Source organism: Pempheris klunzingeri, chromosome 11 (genome assembly GCF_042242105.1).
Source record: "Pempheris klunzingeri isolate RE-2024b chromosome 11, fPemKlu1.hap1, whole genome shotgun sequence".
In the NCBI taxonomy this organism is placed as follows: Eukaryota; Metazoa; Chordata; class Actinopteri; order Acropomatiformes; family Pempheridae; genus Pempheris; species Pempheris klunzingeri.
The window spans coordinates 777571-798533 of NC_092022.1; the positions used below are offsets into that span (position 1 = coordinate 777571).

General features: G+C 44.6%; 2 protein-coding genes across 4 annotated transcripts in view; one reads left to right on the forward strand and one right to left on the reverse strand.

Moving 5' to 3' along the window:
* Positions 1 to 3714, reverse strand: part of clcn6 (chloride channel 6) — a 70899-nt gene extending 67185 nt beyond the window's left edge. For 2 of the 3 annotated variants that reach the window (XR_011585234.1, XM_070840136.1), the window contains exons 1-7: positions 3634 to 3714; positions 2945 to 3004; positions 2757 to 2822; positions 1202 to 1267; positions 1039 to 1105; positions 604 to 710; positions 131 to 257 (exon numbers count right to left, since the gene is read on the reverse strand). Coding sequence is in view for 2 of the 3 variants with exons in the window: in XM_070840136.1 (XP_070696237.1) it covers positions 131 to 257; positions 604 to 710; positions 1039 to 1105; positions 1202 to 1267; positions 2757 to 2822; positions 2945 to 3004; positions 3634 to 3708 (568 nt within the window). In the remaining variant the exon portion in view is untranslated. The remainder of the gene's footprint in view (positions 1 to 130; positions 258 to 603; positions 711 to 1038; positions 1106 to 1201; positions 1268 to 2756; positions 2823 to 2944; positions 3005 to 3633) is intronic. The other variant, XM_070840137.1, reaches the window with a different exon arrangement.
* A 914-nt stretch (positions 3715 to 4628) lies between these two features.
* Positions 4629 to 15338, forward strand: mthfr (methylenetetrahydrofolate reductase (NAD(P)H)). Its single transcript, XM_070839488.1, has 12 exons — positions 4629 to 4728; positions 5268 to 5526; positions 6474 to 6712; positions 8528 to 8638; positions 8746 to 8939; positions 9590 to 9840; positions 10687 to 10821; positions 10925 to 11105; positions 12644 to 12826; positions 12916 to 13017; positions 13107 to 13226; positions 14234 to 15338. Exons 2-12 carry the CDS (start codon positions 5282 to 5284, stop codon positions 14453 to 14455), a joined length of 1983 nt encoding a protein of 660 aa, XP_070695589.1. The 5' UTR covers positions 4629 to 4728; positions 5268 to 5281; the 3' UTR covers positions 14456 to 15338.
* Positions 15339 to 20963: the final 5625 nt, after the last annotated feature.

Here is a 20963-nt window from a genome sequence, read left to right on the forward strand (position 1 = left end):
TGATCTCACTGTGGCTCAAAGCACCCTTTCTTCATGTGGCCACATTTAGTGTGATCTGGTTTAAGAATGTCAGCATCAGCCGCTTCTACTCCAAAACATCGTTACTGTACACAGCTCTGTCAGACTTTACCTCCAGCCACGCTGAACAGCACCCCGGCAGCCTTGCAAAGAAAAGTTTTCAGGCGGACGACTCCTGGAATTTTGACTCCGTTCAAGTAACTTTTGATTTCTGGGATCCCCGAACCTGCCGCTCCTGGCTGCACGCAGGACACCGAAACATTACATGTTAGCATCGTCACATCATTTTGCAGGTTAGCGTATTCTCTAGGATGTATTCAAAATGATGACAGAGTGACAATCCATGAATCCTGGGTAGAAACAGGGTCAAAACCTTCAAAACTCCTCTTCCTGTTAAGTGATGACAATCAGCTGCACATAATGAGTGTGACTGGGTGTGCCACCTCATCACAGGCCAGCACTGTTTTATCCCAAAGGATGATGGGGCACAGTCTGGGGATGTTTCTCGCCAGTGGCAAGAACTCATGCTACGATTTCTTTAGAGTCCTAGAAAATATGTGCAGTTGTGAAAACCCCGCGTCTTACCTCAATGAGAACGAGCATACTGGCAATGAAGACGAAGGTCATGTGGAACGCCAGGAGCTCCAGCAGAGACAGAGGGAGGCAGGCTTTGTCACTGCACCTCTCTACTGCTGGTGGCATCCAGCTAAGGAAGACACACTGACATCCTATATATGTGTGTGTGTGTGTGTGTGTCTATATATATATATATAGACACACACACACACACACACACACACACATACATATATATATATATATAAAAAAATATTCCACAAATGATGCACACCTGAACTTACTGAGTGACTGCAGACCACAAAAAAGGAAAGGAGTAAAAAATATATACGGCCCATGCCGAGAGGAGGAGAGATGGGGTGGCCCTGATGTAACTCTAACCCTGAACACTGATTTGAGAGCTATTTCATATCTGGACATTTGCAGAAGCATGTTAAAGGATACAATCACCAACCACGGTAAATTTGATTTTGGTTAAGAGGCGTGCAAAGAAATCCACAAACAAGCCCACCTGAAAGAGACATTCCTTCATCGTCATCAGCAGCAGCGGCAGCAGCAACACATTGAAATATCCAAAAGAAACCCACGATGTGTGCAGTGCACTTACCAGACCCACTGTGACTCCGATAGCAAACATCATCACCCACCGCACCGCTTCGTACTTTTTGGCTTTCTGAAAAAAACGTTGATGAAAACATTTGATATAAAATATCTAACATTGACAATTAAAGACGGTGTACGATGACTTTTTTGTTATTATAGATTCATCTGATGAGTCTTGAGAACAGTAGTATAGAACGTGATGTCAGCATCCCTGTGTCAGTGTCAACACATGCAAAACAACAACGTGTGTCTTTTACCATCTTGCTTTTTCCCGCCTCCTGTTTCATGAGATGAAGACACGCAGAACAAAGTGCATCTGCACACTCTGTGGATACAGCCCCAGTCAAACACACCTTCTCAGTCAGTGGTTCTTCTACAATGTGATTTAATATTGAAGACAGCAAAACTATGGAGGAACACATGTGGAGTTATGTAGTAAACAAAGAAGTGTTAAACAAACGGGGATATGTTTTATATTTCAGATTCCTCAAAGTAGGAACCTTTTGCTCGGATGACAGCTGTGCACACTCTTGGCATTCTCTCTATCAGCCTCATACGGTCGTCACCTTGAATGGTTTTGAAAGAGTTCCCAGAGGTGCTGAGCACTTGTTGGCTGTTTTTCCTTCACTCAGGTAATTGTGGAGGCCAGGTCATGTGACGCAGCACTCCATCACTCTTTGTCCAGGTCAGATAGTCCTCACGCAGCCTGGAGGAGTGTTTGGGCTCATTGTCCTGTAGAGAAACTAATGATGGTCCCACTAAGCTCAGACCAGATGGAGATGGTATGTCGCTGCAGAATGCTGTGGTAGCCCTGCTGGTTCAGTGGGCCTTGAATTGTGAATAAATCACCAACAGTGTCACCGCACATGGAGAAACCACTTCACCTGTTCTGTGTCTCATAAAGACATGATGGGTGGAGCCAGAATTCTGACATTTGGACTCATCAGACCAAAGTACAGATTTCCACTGGTTTGATGTCCATTCCTTGTGTTTCTTGGACCAAGCAATTCTCTTCTTCTTGTTCTTCCTCAGTAGTTTCTTCTTTGCAGCAGTTCCACCATGAAGGCCTGATTCACAGTCTCCTCTGAACAGCTGATGCTGAGGTGCGTCTGCTACCTGAACTACATGAAGCGTTTATGTGGCTCTGATCTGAGATGCTGTTCATTTGTGCTTACTGAGGCTGGAAACAAATGAACTAATCTTCTGCAGCAGAGGTGACTCTTCCTCTCCTGGAGCGAGCCCCACCTCTGCACAACACAACCCGTGGTCTCAAACACATCAAGAAGGCAAGACATTCCACAGAATAAGTCTTGATAAGGTGCATGTGTCATCAAAGCAAAGGGTAGCTACTTACAATAACCTCAAACATAAAACATATTGTTTTTTGTCTCCTACATAATTCCATGTGTTCCTTCATAGTCTTGATGTCTTCAATATTACTCTACAATGTAGAAAATAGGAAAAAATAAAGAAAAACCATTGAATGAGAAGGTGTGTCCAAACTTTTGATGGGTACATCTGAGCAGCGACTCAACAGAAGACACCTTTAACTCGTCTACCTTGTTGTCCATCCCCTCCAGGACCTCCACATAGGGCTCGTTGATGCAGCGGTCATAATCCAGGCTCTGGAAAAGACAAAACAAGTGGAGCTATCACGACCTCGGTCAGGCATCCATTGACTCATCTGAGCAAGAGGCAGCATGAACCCATTAACACTCTTAGAATCTTCCTCCTGATCTTGTCTCACCTCATAGTCTTTCCTTGGTAGAATCTCGTCTTCTTCATCTCGAATTTCCCCAAGGATTGTCTTGGGGAACAAAAGTTTATTCTGATTAGAACACAGACACATCCAGCAAAGCAGGGACAGTTTAACAGAAATCAATCCAGCTACAAACACTTTGAATCAACATAACTTAACCTGATGGAGGATAGCTGTTGTTACAAAGGGGTAACTGTTCATGAAAGTGTACAACAGAATGTTAATTAGCCTGTAATAGGCACGCCGGGTGGAAGGGGGGATTCTGAGAAGCCATAAAACATCTGAATGATGTCAAGAAGGGTTAAGTAGCTTTATTAAAAAAGAAAGGAAGCCCTCAATTGCGAGTTTTCTAAACGAAGTTTGGTCTGAGGGGTTTTTCTTCCACAAGCATGAGGAAAAACAGCAATCACAACCTTCTAAAGCGAAGTTACAGTGAAAGGAGGATCAGTGCCTGTTTCAGTCTGCTTGTCGGTTATGGACTGTGGGTAGATTTAAGCTCATTGTGGCCTGATGGCAAAAGCTACAAGACAGAAAGAACACAGTCACTGAGCAAGCAGGGTGGAGCAAGCGAGCCAGAATAGAGCACTGACAGCCAAGGAGAACTTCAGCGGGACATTATCTCATTCTAAAACAACCAAGAGAACCCCCCTTTGCCCAATTATTCTGTGTGTCTGTACCAGCTCCTCTGGTGTCCGTGACTCTCCCTCTCTGCAGCAGCAATGGCAACAAAAACAGTTTCCACAACACGCCATCTTCGCTGTTTTGTCATGCGGTGTTCAGGGCCGATGGTAAAACCGAAAAGCTTACTTAAGTTTTGAAAATATCAAAATCACTGGACAAACCAGAAAAACACACTGGGTGGGTAGAAGCAGCGGACCGCATGCTCTACAGCAAATAAGTGGTTTCCTGAGAGGCCGCGCCCCAAACAATTGATTTTAAAACATCTGTTCTGAACAGCTTTAAAAAAATACCACATGTCTTTCCCCATGTTCCTAAATGCGACAGATTATCCGTCCCACAGTGTCATGTGACGACGAAGGCGGAAAGTTACTCCACGCTGTCAAAACTGCGTTTCATTTACGCATGAGCCTGCGGGGCTGTTCTCTCATGAGCACATGCTAAACTCTTTAAATACCAGTGTAACCTGATAGAAGTTTACGATGTCCCAATACAGGTCATTTGATTTGGTAAGCAGGTAATTTCATAATTCTGCATGATTCCGCAATTTTGATTCCCCTAAATACAAGGATATCCCGTGCTGCATTTCGGCCCGTGGGGAAAATCGTTAAAGCGGCACTCTACCCAATGAACTGTTCACTTTCAATGATCAGATAATAAGTCTTTGTTTCTTATCAACACATGTTATGATCTTTCGGGTTTATAACAATGTGTAATAATTTAAACTATATTTAACAAAATTATCTAGCACACAAGTGTGCGCTGTCTTCTTATTTTGTGCGACGTTAATTCAATAATAAAAGTGAAAAAAGTTCGATAAAAGTGAAAAATGTATTGGAATTTTATTTTCGCGTTCATAAAAACTGTGACAACGACTTCACGAAACCACACGAGGAGTTAACGGCCCTCTGCTCTCACCAGTTGTGTATAAACGGCACATTTCGCCTGGCCTTGAATGCAGCACCGTGTCTTCGACGCGCCCTCAGCGTCGGTCCGAACACTTCGCTCCCTGAACGCACCCCCACGCTGCGGCGGACAGTGCTCCGTGTGGATGGAGGACGGTGTGGCCGCACAGAGACTACCGGCTGGGGGAGGTGGGAGAAGCAGTGTTTGCTTTGCTTCCCCGCAGTGGTTCGGACGTGTCGGGGTTAGCTTCTCGCCCGCAGTAACTTCTGTATTGTTCTCGTACCGTAACAACGTCACCTCGCGGGCTGCCGTAGCTGGCTGCTCCGCCAGGACAGCTAGCAGGGTTCAGGTAGCTGTGTGCTACCATCCACACTGTCCACAGACACGCATGACACACCTGGGTGTTCAACCAGCGACTCCTCGTGTCTCCACATCACCAGTACACACACAGATCAGCCGCTTTGTAATGAGTGAGGGCAGCGGGGAGGACATGGTGGGGGGGGGGGGCTTTAGTGGGTCCCGGGACTCTACACATAAACGGACAAGCAGGACTCTTAACAAATGTAACCTTAATCTGCCAGTGCCCCCCCCAGTGTAAAGTCTTCATGTTGGTCAGCAGTGCATGATGGATGAGTTCTGGTGTGCTGCTTGTCCTGGCTGTCTAACAATCCCCCCCCCCCCCCCCCCCCCGGTCCTGATTCGGAGAGCTGTCCCCTTGTCTTCCCAGTATAGTCTGCGGTCATGGTGAACCAGGGTCCCCCGGGGGACGGAAGCTGGCAGCCATGCAAGAGCGACTCCAGCGGAGCGAGCAGCGGCGGGGAGAGCTCCAAGGAGAGCTCCCGCTGCTCCACGCCGCTGCTGGACGCGGACCGCGCGGACAGGCTGCGGGACAAGATGCGCAGGAGGACGGAGGCCGGAGACCGCTGGTTCTCGCTCGAGTTCTTCCCCCCCCGCACAGCCAGCGGAGCTGTGAACCTCATCTCAAGGCAGGTCTCATCCCAAGTCTGGACTCAGTGTTTCTTCTTCGTTATTATTTGTTTTCTACACTGAAGGAGGATCCTGTGGGATTATACAGGGAACACAAGAATAGGTTTTATATGTTTTATGTGTCCGATTGTTCACAGCAGGGCAGCATGGAGGTGCCTCACAGCAAGGTTTGGATCTGCTGGTCAGTTTGAACCTGAGTGGAGTTCGCCTGTCTCCCCCCCGACTCTATTGGCGACTCTAAATTGGCCGTAGGTGTGAGTGGTTGTCTGTAACTGTAACTGACCGGTGACCTGTCCAGGGTTTGGCCCGCCTCTCGCCCAGGTGGCAGCTGGGATTGGCTCCAGCCCCTCCTTCAACCCTTCTTCGAAGTAGCCCCCACAGCTGTGCACACTCTTGGCGTTCTCTCAGTCGGCTTCAGGAGGTCTTCACCTGAAGGAGTTCCCAGAGGTCTGAGCACAACAGCTGATGCTGAGATGTTTCTGCCACTTGAATGTATGTGCCTCTGATCTGAGGTGCCCCTAGTTTGCGGTTTCTGAGGCTGGTATCTCAAATGAACTTGTCCTCTGCAGGTGAAGTCACTCCTGGGCTTCCTTTCATGGGGCATTCCTCATCAGAGCCAGTTTCATGGTTTGCACTGCACTTGAGGATAGCAGTTCTTGCAGTTCTGGACTGGACGGACTGGAGCGGTTCTTGCTATCAGATGGTTTTGAGCAGTAGATTGAACTGTGTACTAACCCTCCCTCTGCACAGCACAGCTGATGGGCTCAAACGCAGCAGGAGGGCGAGAAAGTCCAGAAAACACACGTGAAGGCTCACGTGTTACTTGAAAATGCAGGATTCCACTTGTGTTCCTCCATAGTTTTGATGTCTTCAATATTAATGTCACATCAGTGTCATGGCTCATCAGCTGGACCATTCCTGTTCTGAACATGTAATTTTCCTTCAGATTCGATCGTATGGGCTCTGGGGGGCCCCTGTTCATTGACATTACCTGGCACCCGGCAGGGGACCCGGGCTCAGACAAGGAAACCTCCTCCATGATGATTGCCAGCACAGCAGTCAACTACTGCGGCCTGGAGAGCATCCTCCACCTGACCTGCTGCAACCAGACCAGAGAGAAGATTACAGGCTACCTGGCCAAAGCAAAGCACTTGGGCCTCAAGAATATCATGGCACTGAGGGGGGGTAAGAGAGTGACACGAGTTTATATTCTTAGTTACAGGAGTGGGGGTGCACTCCTTTGTCATTTTGAGTGCTTGGAAAAAATGATGAATAAAGAAGGAAATGTTTGCTCTATAGTTGCCTGGTGTCTGCCAGCAATTCCCAGTACAAGGGGGGGGGGGGGGGGTAACAGTAGCTCTGCCTGGAGTGTGTGTGGAGCAGAAAGCTGCTCTGTCGGCTGAAACCTGTCAATGTGTGAATGAGGTGTTTAACAGTGTGGAATATCTGCAAACTGATGCCTAAAGAGACAAATACAATCGTTTTTTTTAACACAGTTATGACGTAGCATTAGGTCAGCACTTACACATTTAAACAATAAATATATATATATATAATATAAGAGTAAAGTATTAGATTGGAGAAAAGCTGTAACATTTTGAGAAAGTGATGATTTTATAATAAAGGGCCAGCACACACACTCTCACAACAAGAAGGTTCAAGGTTTGAATCCTCTGGCTGGCAGGTTTGAACCTACCTTGTTTATTACAAACTGACAGTTGTTATTCTAGTTTATTGTATTTCCTCTATTTCTTTTGTGTGTATCAGAGCAACTGTTACGCCCAAATGTCCCCCTGGGTATAGATGGTAAGTGAGGAGGTAAAGTTTATTTAGTATTGTGCTTTTCACACAATAAAAAAGTAAAAGAAAAAACTATACGTGATGAGATCATAAAAGCATGAAAGGATTCAGCCATATGAAGGAACAGATCTAAAACACCATTCAGCTGTTTTTTAAAAGCATCGGGGCTGCAGACTGAATGTCTCCAAAGTATTTCTGATTCTGTTTCTGATTCTTCTGACTTCTTACCTGCTGAAGACTTCATGGATGGAGTTTATTTGCTGCTGTTGCACTTCTCTTGTGCTCCTTTTAGCTTTCCTCGCTCTGTGTGTATTCACATTGCTCTGTGGCTTCAGTGTTTTAGCAGAGTGCAACTTGCCGCCGTACAGCTGATACTGATCCATCACAGATGCCTGATCACAGTCCTGCTGATCCATTCAGCAGTGTCTTTGTCTCAATTCCACATGAGAGAGGGAGTAAAAACAGTAGTAAGATTAGAGTACAGCCTCAGATTCTCATGTCATTTGGCTGCCAGCTGAGATCTGATGAGAACTAAGAGAAGAGACCATATTTCTCCTGTACTGGCTTCTCTTCATTGGCTTCCAGTAAAATCTAGAATAGAGTTTAAAATCCTTCTCCTCACCTACAAGGTTCTTAATGTTCAGGCTCCATCATATCTTAAAGAGCTCATAGTACCGTACTACCCCACTAGAGCACTGTGCTCCCAGACTGCAGGTCTACTGGTGGTTCCTATAGTCCTCTAAAGTAGTGATGGAGCCAGAGCTTTCAGCTATCAGGCTCCTCTCCTGTGGAATCTCCTTCCAGTTTGGGTTTGGGGGGCAGACACCCTCTCTACATTTAAGAGTAGACTAAAAACCTTCCTTAATGATAAAGCCTATAGTTCAGGGCTGGATCAGGCCTTAGACCAGCCCCTAGTTATGCTGCTATAGGCTCAGACTGCCGGGGGACCCCCATGATGCACTGGGCTCCTCTCTCCTCCTCTTCCTCTCCATCCTGATGCTTCATGTCTCTTTAATGTCTGTTACATCTCTCAGGTTCCTGTGGATCCTGGTCCTGGTTCTCCTGAATCGTTGGGTCTCTCTCTAATTAAAGAGTTTGGTCTAGACCTGCTCTTTATGGAAAGAGTCTTGAGATAACGCTGTTATGAATTGGCGCTATATAAATAAAGATTGATTGATTGACTTTCTGATCTCTCTGCAGACCCGGTGGGAGCAGACTGGGAGGAAGAGGAGGGGGGGTTCAACTATGCTATTGACCTTGTTAAACATATCCGATCAGAATTTGATGACTACTTCGACATCTGCGTTGCTGGTATGTTTCCTGCTCCACGTCAGTAGAAGACAGTTTGAAGTGGACGTTCATTTGAAGCGTCAATCTGGAACGTAAATGTAAATGTGTGTGTGTAAATGTGAGTGCAGGATACCCCACAGGCCACCCGGAGGCCTCAACCTATGAGGAGGATCTTCGCCACCTGAAGGAGAAGGTGGATGCTGGAGCAGACTTCGTCATCACCCAGCTGTTCTTCAGGGCAGACACATTCCTCAAGTTTCTGGATGACTGCAGGGCCATTGGCATCACATGTCCCATCTTACCTGGAATCTTCCCCATTCAGGTAACTCGCCGCTTTTCCCAGGAACAGAGCTGTCACTGTCATGGAGAAATCCTAGGTTGGCTGCTGATGCGGCCGTGATGGGAAAGTCAGAAAGACTTTGGTTGCTGTTTGGAAAACTTTCCCATCCCCTCACCTAGTCCTCCAGCTTAAAGGACAGACGCACCACAGCAGTGTGAGGATCAAAACAGTTTAATTAACAGATACAAATACACTCATAGACAAACACTGGCGTGCTAAATTAAAACTTTGTTGTAGGGGTCCTCTGCTGCTGCTTCTTATTGGACTTCCATGGGTTTGATCCAGATTAGACCTCAACCAATCAATTTGCTGATATAACAGACTGATAGCATCAGTATCTGTGTATGTTGGCGTCTAAATAAGGAAGCCACACTTTTAAATACCGATAACAGTTGGTCATCTGGTGAGAAACACATCATTTCCCAAGTGCAAGAGACACCACCAGGTGTTAATGTCCCATTAAAGGCTCCATAGACTGAAGACAGAGTGAAGCCAGCCTGTGTGTGTGTGTCCTTTAGAAAGTATATATCGTCAAATCATTTCAAACAGACATCATCCTCGAATCCTTGAATAAATATTTGTTATCATTTGAACCACTGGGCTGAAGCTGGACTGAACCTGGTTGTTTCCAGGGTTACCAGTCTCTGCGTCAGCTCGTCAAGCTGTCAAAGCTGGAGGTCCCGGAGGAGATCACCACGGTCATCGAGCCCATCAAAGACAACGACGCCGCCATCCGGAACTACGGAATCCAACACGCGGTCAAGATGTGCCGCGTGCTGCTGCACAGCGGCAAAGTTCCAGGCCTTCACTTCTACACGCTGAACCGAGAGGTCGCCACCATGGAGGTGCTCCGGCAGCTGGGCCTGTGGATCGAAGACCCCAGGTCAGTCCCTCTGCACTTCCTGTTCAACTCTGCTGACAGAGACATCTCATTGAAAAGATAGCATTAACGGTGCAAATAAAGTAATCAGAGTGATATTCATCACTGTTCTAAACCTTTAGAAGCCCTCATGTGAAAAGGTATTGATTTTAAATAAAGTTGTTTGGGATCATTAATATGGTCGACAGCATTTTGTAAAACACTGATATCATCAGCTCAAGTAAATAAACAGTAGTGCTTAATCATCGTGCAGGGGCCTGACCCTCAGAGCAGAGGCACTTGGCAAGGCATGGCTCACATAGGCGTGTTCTGCTTGTGCGGAGCAAACTCAAAAGCTTTGAGTGGTTTTTCTCAGTCAGAGTAGCTCTGGTCTACACCTCCAAACTCCTTCTCTTAACAGGACTCCAGGTATGCTAACACCTGACTCCAATTAGCTTTTTTGAAGTCATTAACTCCAGAGTTCACATACTTTTTCCACTAGCACCATGCCATGAGGTTGTTTTATGGTTGTTCTTAATAAAGACATGAAAGATCAGATTTTTTTTTTGTTATTATTCTAGGCACATTATATTAGTCAGTCCCCTTGATTTATATGAAGATCAGATAATATTTTATGACAAATGAATGCAGAAAACCATGAAATTCCAAAAGGTTCACATTCACTTTTTCTTGCCACTGTATGTATCACGTCCGGACCAATCGGCTGTGAGGAAAAAGGCAGTGACGTTTCCTGCATGATGTCCGTGTGTTTACAGCTGAATCCGTGTAGCACACATGAGCTCTGCAGCAGCTCGGTCACTGAAACAGCTCAGACAGCAGTGATGTTCCAGGTTCTGTTTTCTCTGCTAGGCGCCCTCTCCCCTGGGCCGTGAGTGCTCATCCGAAACGGAAGGTGGAGGATGTTAGACCCATCTTCTGGGCCTCCAGGCCCAAGAGCTACATCTACAGAACCCAGGACTGGGACGAGTTCCCCAACGGCAGATGGTAAGCTCTGGTGATCTCAACAGATCAAAACACGAATGTCTGTTAGTGTTATGTGGATTGTGTAGAACAGTGACTAAACCGCGTCCTGGTGTCTGGTCTTCAGGGGAAACTCCTCGTCTCCAGCCTTTGGTGAGTTGAACGACTACTACCTGTTCTACTTAAAAAGCAAGTCGTCCAAAGATGCGCTGCTGCAGATGTGGGGTGAGGAGTTGATAAATGAAGAGAGCGTCTTCGAGGTCTTCACCTGCTACATCACAGCCCAGCCTAACCACGGTGGACACAAGGTAAGACACCACATGCTTCTTCTACACCAGGGCGTCAAACTCAATTGCACAGGGGGCCAAAACTCAAAGCACGCTTTAGGTTGCGGGCCGAACGGGATAAATATTTATTGAACACACTAAAACTAAATGTTTTTTGGACATAAATATGAATGAAAACAGACAGGAATATTATTCCAGAATAAATAAACTTAAACTTTAAATAACTTAAAATATTTTGCTGTCCATAAAAATATCTCCTGTCAAAATTATACAAATTCAAAATATTAACATGCTGCAAAAAAACCTGGAAATATAAATAAAATTTGTGCTTTTCAGCAAAAGTTAAAATAGCAACAAATCAAAACATTCAGTTTTCTTTGCTCTTATGCCATTTTGTCAGAGCTGGATGCTTGGCATCTTTCTTTGGCAACAAGTTCGTTCAGGTTTGGTGTTAATCTTCATCATTGAGAACAGCTTCTCACACAGATATGTGCTACCAAACATGCACAAGGTTCGAGCCGCATGTAGACGGAGCTGGGGCATTGCTTCAGGAATGGAGCGAATAAACTGTGCGGGCCCTGCAGTGTTGCACTTTGTGATTGTGCTCTGCTGAAATGGCAGATTCTTCTTGAACTCTTCTACTTTCTGTATCTTCTGCTCTGCATTCAGGTTTCTCAGCTTATCCTGATGTTTTGTCTTGTAGTGCCGTCTCAGATTAAATTCCTTAATTACAGCCACATTAGCTCCACAAATAAGACAAACAGGTTTACCGGCAATGTCAGTAAACATATACTCAGCCTCCCATCGGTTTTGAAAGGCTCTGTTTTCAGAATCAACTTTTCTCTCTTCGCCATTGTGAGGGGCTAGCTTCGCAATAACTTTACAATAGGGTTGTATACAGCAACAGAAGCTTGACTTGATTGATGTGGGAATGTTCCCAGGTAGCCTAGCGTTCGGCAAGGCAGCTGAAGCGCTGCATTATGGGATCTGTAGTTTGTGTGTTATCAGCGCTTCATATCGCCGGGCCATTAATAACAATAATAATAGATCTATATAAAATGATCTCGTGGGCCGGAGATAATTGTACGTCTTGAGTTTGACACATATGTTCTACACTGTTGATGACTGATAACATTCCTGAAATTAAACTGTTGGCAGCACGTGCTTTCCTCTGCCAATACAACAGGTTTTTCAGGCTAACATCAAGATAATATATATCTTATCCTATCTATATGTAATATATCTTTATGTAGTCACAAGCAACACCATTACTTCTGATCTGAAAAGGCTGTGCAGTGTGACGTTAGCTGCTCAGCTGCTCGTGGGTTAGTTTTCCTTAGATCTAACCTGTATGTGTTTCAGCTGAGTCCTTCAGACTGTTTGATCCAAACATAAAGTCTTGGTTGTTGGAACACAGTTTATGTGCTCAGTCAGCCTGGGACAAAGTGACTACACCTGTTTCCCACAGTGTGATACGATCATTTCCTACTTGTATAGCCTTACCCGTCATCAACAAAGTATTTAGTGTGACCACAGGCTGAGGTTTGCTCTCCTGCCAGGTGATGTGTTTGCCATGGAACGATGAGCCTCTGGCCCCAGAGACCAACCTGCTCAAAGATGAGTTGGAAAAGGTGAATAGACGAGGAGTCCTCACCATCAACTCCCAGCCCAATATCAACGGCAAACCCTCCACTGACCCCATAGTAGGGTGGGGGCCTGCAGGAGGCTACGTCTTTCAAAAGGTAGGAGCTCCCCTGCTCTTGTTTGTGCTGTTGGTAGAGCGTGGCCTGTTTCTGTCCGCTGCGGTGATTTACTGTTTTAAATCCGACAGGCATATCTGGAGTTCTTCACCTCAAGCGAAAATGTCACAGCTCTCCTCAAAGTGCTGAAGAAGTACGAGCCGCGTGTCAACTACCACATTGTCAATGTGCACGTAAGTTTGAGCAGAAAGCAGCAGTCACTACGTGTCTGTGTGAAGCGTTTGACGTTGTTCAGACGTCACGATGAATGTTCTGTGTGCAGGGCCGTAACCTGACCAACGCCCCCGACATGCAGCCCAACGCTGTGACGTGGGGAATCTTTCCTGGCAGGGAGATTGTTCAGCCTACTGTAGCAGACCCAGTCAGCTTCATGTACTGGAAGGTAAGACTGTACTCAGGGATGTTCAGCCTTGTGCTGGTTGCTTGTTTTTACAGGAAGAAGAAGTAGTTTTCTTCCCCACTGATAGAAGTAGTCCGTACACCCTAATGAGTGAAGACCGTGAGCATTTCTGTTCTCAGTGGAGGTAAACTGACTTAAAGGCGTAGTGGAACATTTTGGGTAAATACCAACACATTGATGATATAAAGTTAGTTTTGTACTGTTAGATGTTTGACACACTTTGAAGCACAAACTAGCCATGAAACAAATTCAACCTCTTTACTCAACTCTCTTGTAGATATTCTGTCCGATGAGAATTAAGTTCAGTTTTTCTTGTAGTGCAGAAAATATTATTACTGACAACACCCATCATGCACGCCAACAGGCTGCCGACGGCGGGTGTGGTAAACCATCTGAAACACACAGAATGATAAGCATTCAAATAATTATTGATAATTCAGTCAAGTGCATAGAACCAAGTAGAGAGAAACAACACTAGACAGCCAAGCTCCAAAACATTAAAAGCACATCTTCAGTATCCAGACATATATCAGGTTCATGCATCACCTCATATAACGGAATCCACGCTGCTTCCATTATTAGGAAACTCTTCAATGGAAAAGGAAAGAGGAGAATATTCAAATAAATGTTTCAATCCACTCTGGAGGAGAACTCTTGAGTCGTTCACATCACCAGATTAGATCAGATCTATTACTCTACGTGTGTTTGTCATTGCAAAAGTCCATTTTACCAAAATAGGATGCAGGTTTAAATCAAACTGGTGAGGAAAGACTGGCACCTTATCATACATACATATTTAACTATAATATGTGTCCGTCTGTCTGTGCATGTACTGACTGTATAGACTGTATTTGTGGTGCCCATCCAGGTCCTCATTGTTGTGGGAGGGGGAGATAATTTCTGTTCTCAAAAAAGAAAAGCACCAAAACGTTGTGAGAGAAGCAGCAGCCCCCCCCCCTTCACCAGACATGTCTCTGTGTCCTCCCCAGGACGAGGCCTTTGCCTTGTGGATTGAGCAGTGGGCCAAACTCTATGAAGACGAGTCTCCCTCACGAATGATCATCAAGTACATCCATGACAACTACTTCCTCGTCAATCTAGTGGACAACGACTTCCCTCTGGCCAACTGTCTGTGGCAGGTCATCGATGACATGTTTGAGCTGCTCGACGCCCCGCCAGACGCTCTCCACCACGTTACGGCCTCCGAATAAAAGTCACTGTTTTAAGGGAAAGAAAGAACTCTGGTATTTCATACACTGTCCAGAAAGTCGCTATTTAAAATGCAGAGCTTGAGTAAGACGTGTCACCGACAGTATTTTTTTAGACTTTTTATAAATATTTTTAACATTTTAGTGAAAATGTACTCGTCTCAGCTGAACAACATCCACACGTTCAAAACTGTGTTTTTGACGTCCGTGATGAGCAGCTTCATCCTCTGCAGCACTCCTACCTGATGCCCTACACCTGATACCCCACACCTGATGCCCTACACCTGATACCCCACACCTGATGCCCTACACCTGATACCCCACACCTGATGCCCCACGACTGATGCCCCACACCTGATGCCCCACGACTGATACCCCATGACTGATACCCCATGACTGATACCCCACGACTGATACCCCACGCCTGATACCCCACGCCTGATACCCCACACCTGATACCCCACGACTGATACCCCACGACTGATACCCCACGCCTGATACCCCACGACTGATACCCCTTGCCTGATACCCCACGACTGATACCCCTTGCCTGATACCCCACGACTGATACCCCACGCCTGATACCCCACACCTGATACCCCACGACTGATACCCCACGACTGATACCCCACGCCTGATACCCCTCGCCTGATACCCCTCGCCTGATACCCCACACCTGATACCCCACAACTGATACCCCACGCCTGATCCTGTGTGAGCACAGGTTTGGGGCTGACCCAGTCACCTTATGGACATATCACACAAAAACAACTCGTAAACATGTTTAATACTTATTAAACTGTTTTTATTTTGTATGTACTTATATGACTTAGATTTTTAAATGATTTTAATGATGTGTGCTATTATTGCAGAAAACCTCATAAAGATGTTACTGAGAGGTGTTGTGTATGAGTGAAACTCCTTTTTGTTCTGTGGTTCTGTGAGTTACACTGACTACATGTTTCATTCATATTCTAGGCCTGCGCTTTCTGAAGCTCATTATACAGTTTGTTAGGACTCTACAGCAGTAACCTAGAGATTGATACATTCATCAGAATCAGAATTCCTTTAATAATCCCCAGGGGGAAATTGCTTTTGTTACACACAGCTCCAAAAGAATAAGAATAAACTTCAAACACAAAAGTAAAAATATAGATATATAAAAGGATGTATTAAAAATTATTACAAATTATTACACAGAGGTAAATTACTGCACCAGGTGAGTCCAGAGTCTTATAATAATAATATTAATAATAACACCACTACTAATAATAATAACATGTAACAACATGTACACTCAGAGTGAGGAGCTGTATTATATAATAATAATAATAATTCATGTATGATGAATAATCATCATTATAACACAAATATATAGGAAATATAGTAATGATATAAAACAAAGAAGACAAAAATTGGACTGTTTATGTCACTAAATACTACGAGGTGTTGCAGTTGGCAAGAATGTCAACTATGGACTGTTTAGCCTGAACTGCTGCAGTATTTACAGGTGTGCTCGTCCCAAATGCCACATGTCAAAATGTGAAAGTGGTTCACGGTGAGTCACCGCTGTGGCTGAACACTGAACGTTATATGTGGACTGTTCTTTTGGTGCAGTAAACTGTTGGGAGATTCAGCTGGAGACAGTTTTGCTGCTAACAGTAAACCTAAGTGTTTGATACGGCTGTTTAAAAAGGAAAAGTCCAGGTAAATCCTTGTACACTCAGCAGGGCTGAGTAAAGTTGATCAGCTGATGTCTGAGGGTACCACACGATGTTCCTAACAGTGCACATGCATGTTAGCATGCTGCTCTTTACAATGGATTGATTAATAATAACATGGCTGCCAAGATTTTCAAGGGAGTCTCTATTTCTAACCTTTTGCTCCTTTTCTCTGTGGGACGTGTGTCCTGGTCTCTGGCAGCCTAACTCAGACACGCACAAACCTGGGGGGCTTCACTTGTCCCTGCTCTCGCCCCGGCCCTCCACTTCACTGAAAAAAACATGCTTCCAGATGAGTGGATGATATCCTTATGCATGTCACCTATGTGATTATTTCACCTCACACTACAGAAACGCTACCAGAGCACTCTTATCTTATCTTATCTTATCTTAAGTGTTAAGCAGAGTGAATTACAGTTACATTATAGTGCAGTTAGAGTTCATCTGAGGATTTTACCTTCTTAAGTAACAGCATCAATAGAAAACTGCTTGCAAAATGCTTGAAAAAGTGTGAGAAGTGGAAATTTTGATCACTTTATCTATTAGTTGACAGTTTGGATGTTTGAATGATGTTTCTACATTAAAAGTATAAATACAATACTATAGTATCCTAGAAAACTGAGCTGACAATTCATTCATTCATCAAATAAAATAAAGTACGTGAAGAAAGAGAGCAGTAAAAAATAAAAGGTCACGCTTCAAAACACAGAGACCATACCTGTAACTAAATCTACCAGCCTTATGTCGCTGCCGCCATCCCATGCTCCTGATTTTGACCTCGAGGTGAGAGTCTGGAGGGGGAAAATATCAAAACTCTGTCTTTTGAGCAGGTTGTTTAAATCAGCTCCTCTTCTTGGAGTTCTAACGTGCTCGTTGACGATGCATCTCCCTGAAATGCACTGCCCCCGGGTCACATTGGTCCTGTTCTGCTTTCCTGGTTTTTAGAGTTCTTTGGGTTTTCCCACATACACTAAACCACATGAACATTTAAATGACATTACTTGTAGAGCAAGATATAGTATCCCTTACTCTCATTGTTTGTCCTGTTGTTGGGTGGGTATAAGAAGTGCTCTTGAATGCATGAACCGCACTAATAATTCCCTGGTGGTATTCTTTACAGGGGTGGGGTCAGATTTTACCAGCATTTGTCTTTAATTAGGAGGACGTTTGTACACTACTTTGGGTAAGACCTTAAAATCCTTTTTGATGAATGGATCAGAACTCAAAATGTGCCAGTGCTTGTGTTTATCCAGGACTATGTATTTCAATGTGTGTGCAGGTGTTACCTCTTTTTCACAAAACACTTCCGTCACAGATCCATATGGCCCAAAGTGGGCTTTATTAGACGTTCAATTCTTCTTAGAATGTGAGACGTACATGTTTATGTACGTAAACACATAAATATTATGTGGTCTGTGCAGGATTTTAACATTCAAATAGCAGCTATTTCTTGTGATGCTGAGAGAGCGTTTGATAGGATAGGATACAGTGCAAACAAATTGTGGCAGCTATGCGTGAGAACCCAAAACGTTCAGATAATTAGTATGAATGAGTCTGCAAATAGTCAAAGAATCTGGACCCTCTTTTTAAGTTTTCAAGACAAGAGAATGAAGTTAGAATTGTGTCAACTATTGAGGGTCTAAATTAAATCTAAATCTAAATTAGTATCATCATGCAAGGTCACGCCAATCAACACACACACACACACAGGGGACCAGTAAGCACTTGGTCCCCAGATACAGACACCAACAGGAACTTTAGAGTGATATTGACTCAGCTATTTTCTGCGTGAAGACACAGTGGAGTATGGCTTCCTGAATAGAGAATGAAGTCACACTCCTTTTATGCTGTAATCCAAACCTCTCTGTCCTTTGTACATATAGTATGTGTGCATGTGAGTCCCCCCCCCCCCACACTCACACACAGCTTCAGCTCAGAGACAGGCTCAGTCTGGTGAGTGAGCTAATTTAGCTTGTGTTATATGATAGTGGCTTTCAACAGAGCTGGAGGGAGAAACTATGGATGGCATGCTGGGGTTTGTAGTTGTTGGCTGCATTTATAGCCCACTTGGCCATGGAAAGGGAGGAGGGGACAACAGCAGCTTGGCTGAACAGCACCTCAGTGGCCAGGGTGGAGAGGGAATCATCTATATTTATGTATCACTCTTTAAAACAGTAGTTAACAGTGCTCAGAGATCCTGGGAGTGGGGACAGGTCAACCACAGTTCAATCAATCAATCAGTCTTTATTTATACAGCACCAATTCACAACAGCGTTATCTCAATACACTTTCCATAAAGAGCAGCTCTAGACCAAACTCTTTAATTAGAGAGAGACCCAACGATTCAGGAATTCAACATTAAGGATTCAAGAATCCCCACATGAGCAGCATCAGATGTTATATTAGGAAACAGTGGAGGAAGAACTCCCCTTTAACAGGAAGAAACCTGGAACAGAACCAGGCTCAGAGGGGGGGTTTCTGTCAGGGTCCGTGTTGGGTGGAGGTTGGACAGAGAGAGAGGGAGAGAGAGAGAGAGAGAGAGAGAGAGAGAGGGAGGGAGAGAGAGAGAGAGAGAGAGAGAGAGAGAGAGAGAGAGAGAGAGAGAGAGAACACAAACAGCAACCAACGTACTAGCAGTGATTATAGCACTGACAATAGGAGTGTGACTAACAGATTAGCAGTATGATATTATTGAAAAACATGACGACGATCCGCAGCAGTGATTCATGAAGCAGAGAACCACATCAGCACGACCAGGACCAGGATCCACAGGAACCAGAGAACCACATCAGCAGGACCAGGACCAGGATCCACAGGATCCACAAGAACCTGAGAGATGAGAAAGCACAGAAAGGCTCTGGGGAAGATAGCAAGTTAGTGGCAGACATTAGGCTGACATGAGACATAATGATGGAGAGGAAGAGGAGGAGAGAGAGAATAGAGGAGCTCAGTGCACCATAGGAGTCCCCCGGCAGTCTGAGCCTATAGCAGCATAACTAGGGGCTGGTCTAAGGCCTGAGCCAGCCCTAAACTATATGCCTTGTCAAAAAGGAAGGTTTTTAGTCTACTCTTAAATGTAGAGAGGGTGTCTGCCCCCCCAACCCAAACTGGAAGGAGATTCCACAGGAGAGGAGCCTGATAGCTGAAAGCTCTGGCTCCATCACTACTTTTGGAGACTTTGGGAACCACCAGTTGTGTCTTCACATCGTACCAAACACTCAGGATTTCTCTCTCTGCTTTTTTTTTTTATTTATATTTTATTGTTTTTCCACCATAAAAAACAGCGTGACGAATACAGGACATGGCCACAGTACAAACAAGACCAACGGATGGAGTGACGGGGGGAGGGGTTACAGTGTCGATCTATTTCATGCATGTGTTTCTGTTTTCATAAGATATGTATTAGACTGAGCAGTTGTACAGAACGAGTCAGCTCTGAGTAGATCATATATAGAACCTTTAAAAAGTCAATCCAGGGTCAGTGTTGTGGATGCTCGCAAGTCCATCTCCTAAAACGTAAGGTTGCATCCAACATCTCCTCTCGAAGGTTTTCATAACAAGAGGTTAGTGCCACAGGCCTGTACTCATTGAGTAATGTTGACGCTTTAATCTGGGACACAGGTACAATCACTGAATCCCTGGGAAGTTAAAGTAGTTTTGTGAAGATGAAGGGAATCAGTGAATCCCATTAAAGATTCTCAATCACTTTTATCAACCCCCCCACGCCCCCACGCACCCACACCCCCCACCACCACCTCCCACCCACAAAATTCAATACAATACAATAAGTTATATAGTATATATACCATGGGCTACAATATATATATGCTTTTCTACATCAATGTACAGTGTCTTGGCTCTGCGCAGGCACTCCAGCTGGGTAATGTGTTCTGACGACGGTGCCTGTGGTTACTACACTTCTACACAGTTTTACACACTGGATTTTTCAACTGATTGTACAAACAGATGTTAATCAGTGAGCTTTAAAGGGGCTGGTAGATATGAAAGCGGTATCAGTATTCTCAATTAGCTCCCTTCCACAGAGTGAGAATGCACATTTCCCAACATGTTGAACTTTGCTTTAACTTTGTATGAATGAGGGTGAAACTTGTTTATAAATTCCACAGTGATTTACTGGAAAACATGATGTAGTGGGAAGTAAGCCAGGTATGGATACGTGTTTGTGGATGAGAATATCACTATTTTCTAGGATTATTCTTTTTACTGCAATATCACAGATACAAAAAAAACCAAGGGCTGCACAAAATGTCATCAACTGCTGGAGAAAGTCCTAAGTTGCTCATTTTCCTCAGTGTTGGTGAACTAGGATTGTGGTTTGCTTTATACAATGGCCTTGTTGGCAGAAAGTTAATATCAATTTAAGCAGTCAAAATAGAACTGCATAACAAAGAAGTATAAGAATATTAGTACATAAAAGATCTCCAAGTACTCTAAACCCACCCTGAATTTCTGCTGCAGTACATCCCAGCCTCTCAAACCCCCCCCAGTTTACACACTGAATTATGGGATGCCATCTTAACCACCATGGCAAGTGCTGAGAACAGACTTGGTGTGCTGTAAACTGAACCTATAGTTACTGAGGCCCTCAGTCAGGTCGTCCATCTTTATTGCAATCTGTGTGGAGAATATACATTTTATACATTTTGTAATACTGACCTTAACGTTAGCTAACAGGATATCTGAGACATGACACCGGTGTTCTGAAGGTACACCTTGTAAGTGTAACAGGTGACTTTGCTGCACATGACCGTGTGCATGCACAGCAGCTT

Coding starts and splice junctions, on each gene's coding strand:
- mthfr (XM_070839488.1), top strand. CDS start 5,282: ATGGTGAACCAGGGTCCCCCGGGGGACGGAAGCTGGCAGCCATGCAAG. Junction 6,713..8,527: donor TATCATGGCACTGAGGGGGG/GTAAGAGAGTGA, acceptor ATCTCTCTGCAG/ACCCGGTGGGAGCAGACTGG. Junction 9,841..10,686: donor CTGTGGATCGAAGACCCCAG/GTCAGTCCCTCT, acceptor TTTCTCTGCTAG/GCGCCCTCTCCCCTGGGCCG.